General features: G+C 41.2%; 1 protein-coding gene across 1 annotated transcript in view; it reads right to left on the bottom strand.

Moving 5' to 3' along the window:
- The window catches only part of LOC106012870 (alpha-amylase), a gene marked incomplete at its 3' end in the record, with an annotated part of 12,342 nt that extends 11,497 nt beyond the window's left edge, over window positions 1–845 (bottom strand). Inside the window, 1 exon segment of the mRNA XM_013087064.2 lies at window positions 727–845. Coding sequence (XP_012942518.1) covers window positions 727–769 — 43 coding nt within the window.
- Between the last annotated feature and the right edge of the window lie 4,170 nt (window positions 846–5,015).

Genomic DNA, 5,015 nt, shown 5'->3' with positions numbered 1-5,015 from the left:
TCCATAGTTGAGGTTGTTTGAAAATAAGCTACGCCACCACTTTTTGCCCGGACTACAGTTGGACACGCTGATTATATTTATACAGCATGCTCCACAGCGTGCCCTTCCCAACAATTGTTACCCTAGCGGAGCCTATTATATCAGAGACTTTCTCAGCTACTCGTGATGTATAAAGGGTAAGATGCCATTTTACGGACACTAAAACAGTAACCTACTGACAAGACCTTTCGCTACCTATGGCTGGATACCCTTTCACACCTGGATGAAGTGAGGAAAAAGCGTGTTTAGTACCTATTGCAAGGACAGAACGACAAGCCAAGCTGAGTCTCAGTTCCCCGAACCCGAAACATCACGAATAAGGAGTCCAAGTCCAGTAGTCTTATCACTACGCTACCTTATTATTGCAATGTTCCATCTGACATTTATGGCGACTATGAGTTTCTAAGACCATGAAGTCAGAAATCAAATGTTCCAGCTGCTCTATAATAATCGTAAGAATATTTCGTGTCGTTATCAAGATATTCAAAGAATTGCATCAGAAAAAACTTGACAGGGTGTGAAATTCAAAAATTTTAACGTTAAATTTTCTCAAAACTAGACACTGAGCAGATAGAATTTAGTAATACATGTACTAGGGTAGCAACTAGACTACTGGCGCCATGTAGACAGATAAGACTCAATAAGACAGACTGAACCCCAAGAAAAGACTGGTAGACTGCCTCTCACCATACAGCTGCAGTAGCAGCACGAATGCTGTCTGGGTCCTCATGTTGCCCCACGGGAAATTCAGTCTCTTTGGTGTGCACAGTTCTTTACTCCCGAGTGTGGCTACGGACAGGCGGTGACCGCTCTATTTATCCTCTTTTTCAGGCCTTGAGATTTTCTTATCATTGAAAATAGTAAACGTCATGTCTTTTTTTTGCGTTTTCTTCTTCACAAGTCCAGTCCTACTTTGTGTGCCCAGATTTTGACTTATAGTATTTGTGCGCTATTGTTTTAGATATCTCGGTAAGTTGAAGGTCGTGAATAAAGTGGGGTGGGGGAGGGGGAGATGTATCGTAGTAGTACGTTGTTATGTAAAATTGACAACAGTATCCAATGGCTGGTGTCCTAGATATTCGAGTACTAAGCGACTTTTGAAAAGACAATGTCGTCTTGATCTTGCAAAACATAATAATTTGGTTTAGAAAAAAAAAATATAGATATTGTGAGAATGCCCTTTGAGTACAAACATAATGCCAGCAATAGGGCGAAGACAATTAATTGCTGAGAACAACAAAATCCTGAAAATATATCTCAGTGAATTCGTGCTGTGATTAAACAAGAGACTTACTGATTACAAAGCAAGTATCTTAACAAGTAAAATAATGAATCATTTTAAGGCCTGGGAATATTTTACACTTATTTCTCTATCTTTTATTTACGCCAGTGCCTCCTGTGGGTCCTATTTCATCATGCATGTAGAATAGAAAAGTAGTTTGCTCCTTCTTTCCTATCAAACGTCTATCTTTCCTATCTTCCCTCTTTCGTTTTTGTGTTTGTTACTCTATTGTAACACCCCTAATCTTCGGAACATATACGTTCTTATTGTGTTGCAAGTGCCGTAAAACTGTTACTAAATCCAAAGACTAGAAAAGAAGACAGGATGCCCAAATGTAGGAGCTGAGGTGAGCCCCTGGAAATCCACCATTAAACCAAGTCCAGAAAAGAACCCGCATTTTTGTCTTCTGAAGGCCGAGATTCAGTGTTGCTTGGTAGGGCCAACCCAGGTACAGGGGGGGTAACAGTATTCTGTAGGGAAGATCAAAACAGTTAATGACAAAGCCCCCTTCCCCCTGCCCTTTTCTCGTTACGGGAACTGAACTAACTTTTTTTTTAGCGCACCGACGAGGATCTTATCAATTACTCCACGCACGCCAATTCAGCTGTGGTGACTTTCGGTGGTGACGAAGCAAACAGCCAGTTAGCAGTGTTAAGAAGGACGACCGAACGCCCCACAAATAAACTTTTGATGTTAGTTTCCCTCAAAGATAAGGGATTCTGATTTCATGTACATCTAGACAGCTTCACTTAAACCTTGAGTGCATGGGTATTGTAATATGTTACACAAGGTGCTTTAAACTTGAAGAAGAGAACGGAAGTTACTTCTTGTATTACGTAAGTCGAACGTTTCTAAAACGAGCAAGCAGTTTCGAGGACAAAAGGGGTCCCCTTAAACGTTTGTCCTCTCGGGCAGTATCATTTTGACACAGGGGTAGGGTGGGGGTGGGGGTGTTGAGAAGTGGTCTTTTGTACATGTGGTTATTTTGGACCGTATTTTCAAATCGGGAACAGTTCCTTTGTTTGGAGTGCGACTATCAGATTTACCAGAGAGAACCCCAGAGTGCATATCGCGCATAGCCTTAGTAGAATGCTAAAATATTCTGGGTTTAAACATAATAGAGAAGTAAAACAAACAAACAAATAAACAAATATAAACAAGCAGCAAACAAAAGGAATACAAAAAACCCTACCATTTTGACGTAGAAGAGAGTTAAATAGAGGGTATACCAGATGACCCCAAAAAACCTTTACCCACGGAAACACCCATAAAAACGGGTTAAAATAGAGACAGAAACACAAGATTTCACAGATGTATTAGGTCACCATATGGATGTTTTGTAACAAATTTACAAATAGAACGTTTGAAGGAAGTTAGAGCGCATGCTCCATGTGAGGTCCGTTTCGGGCGATACGCACTCTGAGGCGCTTGACGAAATTGTCTACGACATTTTCCATTTGCTCCCAGGGAATGGTTCTGATGTTGGTGGTAACAGTGTCTCTCAGCTGCTGGAGGGTTTGAAAGTTACTGCGGCATATTTTGTCCTTTAGGGTGGAAATAAATCTATGATGTTGAGATCGAGACTGTAAGAAGCCCCCTGGTTCATTGTGACACGACTGATAAGTTCAAACGGGGAATGAGGCTAACTCTGCTCACCTCTCAAGCCTCAAAAGAACAAATTCTGCTTCGATTATCAAGACACCTCGGGAATAGTTCACAAGGGAATGACAAACATACAAAATACAAGAAATAGAGGGAAAATGACGATAGTAAGGATAAGGAAAGAAAAAGCAGCAGTTCCCTCCATGTTGTTCGGCACATTATGAAGATGACATCGATAAATCAGTCCATCTACAATTCTACTGTTTATAAGAATATTTCAATATCCCCCCTTTTTGAATGGCCTAAAGACACTTCAGACAGTAGCACTGCCCTGGGGCGAAGGGGGGGGGGGCAAAGGGGGTGGGAGTAAAGGGGGTGGGGGGGGGAGGAATCTGCAAAGTGTAGGCAAAAACAGTGCAGCGAAAAACATAAAATGTGTGACCCTTTTACCTTAACTTTGTCTAAAATCAGGTATAGCTTTGCCTGGGCAGTAGGCATAAAGGAAGTATATTCTCCAAGAACTATTTCAAACACTTTAGATTTTAACTTCCTTTATACATTTTTTTAAAACTTTGAGCAAGACATGATAAAACATTCTCACTTGTCAAGATGAAGACAGACACTCTTGAATGGTCTCGATTTTGCTGATTGACAAAACAAATATTCTGTCGATTTTTTACGTAGAAGAAGGACCAGACATGATCACAACAGAGGCAAACACATTAGAAAGACGAAACAATACCACATGCCGAGATAGAGAGAAACACATATAGCTGCTTTTTTGTTTCTGAATTTCCATTTAACACACCCATTTTGTTTGTTTGGTTTTTTGTGTTTTGTTTTGTTTTGTTTGTTTGTTTGTTTATTGGGAGGGGTGGTGGACAGCATGATAATGTTCCATTGTTCACCGAACGTCTGTAAATCGTGGTAGACAGCAGTTAGCTCTCTCGGATGAGATAAGATAAACGAAGTCATATGACGTACTAAGCCCCCTTTCAACGACGCAGCAAAGGTACCATTGTAGTTGAAATTCGGTAAGGTCAGATTGTACAGCATGGGTGTTAAGACATAGCTTAATTCTACTTCAAACTCAAAACGATGACAAATTTTTACATAGACTGGGAGCTATTAGCACACGCCTCCACGTAAGGTGGCCATGGACTTTGGTCGTTTTATTACCGAGTTGAGATGACGGTATGATCCGGCAGCAACCACGGTATCTGAGCAGTCTTTTTAGGACAGCACTGCTCACTTCGCAAGGGGAAGGGGCTAGAAAAGGTGCCCTAAAGAAAGCTGACCTCATCTGCCCTGCCCAGTTCACGGCGATCAGTAGGGATGCCACAATGTAGTCGAAAAAAAATGAAATAAAACTTTTGAAAATTGGTGGCTGGAATATTAGTGCACTACAGGATAATGGCTCCAATCTTGAAAAGGAGGACATATATTATTGCAATGGAGTTTAGCCGCTGTGATGATCTCGATATCGCTGCTTTCAGTGAAGCTATATTTGCTGATGAAGGTCAATTGAATTAACTGAGTAGCAGCTATACTTTCTTTTGGAAGGGAAACGATCTTTCAGAAAGAAGAATAAATCGCGTTGGCTTGCAATTGGAATCCATTCCAAAAGGTATTAATGGTTCTGAAACTTCCCACTGAAAAGACCCATTATGCAACATTTGTGAGTGCATTTGCTCCTACATTGGCCAACCCAGATGATGCCAAAGATAAATTCTATTGTGACCTTAAAGCCGTCCTATACTCTGTCCCAGCCTCTGTTTAGCTGTTTTTGATAGGTGACTTCAACGCCAAAGTAAGCTCGGACTCTTGTGCCTGTGCATGTGTCACCGGTTTGCATGGTGTGGGCTTATGTAACAGCAACGGTCTTCATCTGTTTCAGAAATGGGCAGAACATGGCCTGTTCATCACTAACATAAACCTTCATCTGCGAGTCATATTCAGATCTTCACGGATGCATCCTCGCTCAAAGCAGTGGCATCTCATTGATTATATTAACGTGAAACGTGAAGACTTAAGGGGTATCAGAGTCGGTGTAGAAAGTGGAACTGACCACAGACTGAATGTGAGCAAAGTC

The sequence above is a fragment of the Aplysia californica genome, unplaced genomic scaffold, assembly GCF_000002075.1.
Source record: "Aplysia californica isolate F4 #8 unplaced genomic scaffold, AplCal3.0 scaffold00539, whole genome shotgun sequence".
Taxonomy (NCBI): Eukaryota; Metazoa; Mollusca; class Gastropoda; order Aplysiida; family Aplysiidae; genus Aplysia; species Aplysia californica.
Note: the sequence above shows the minus strand (reverse complement) of the source record. Positions and strands in the feature narration are given on the sequence as shown.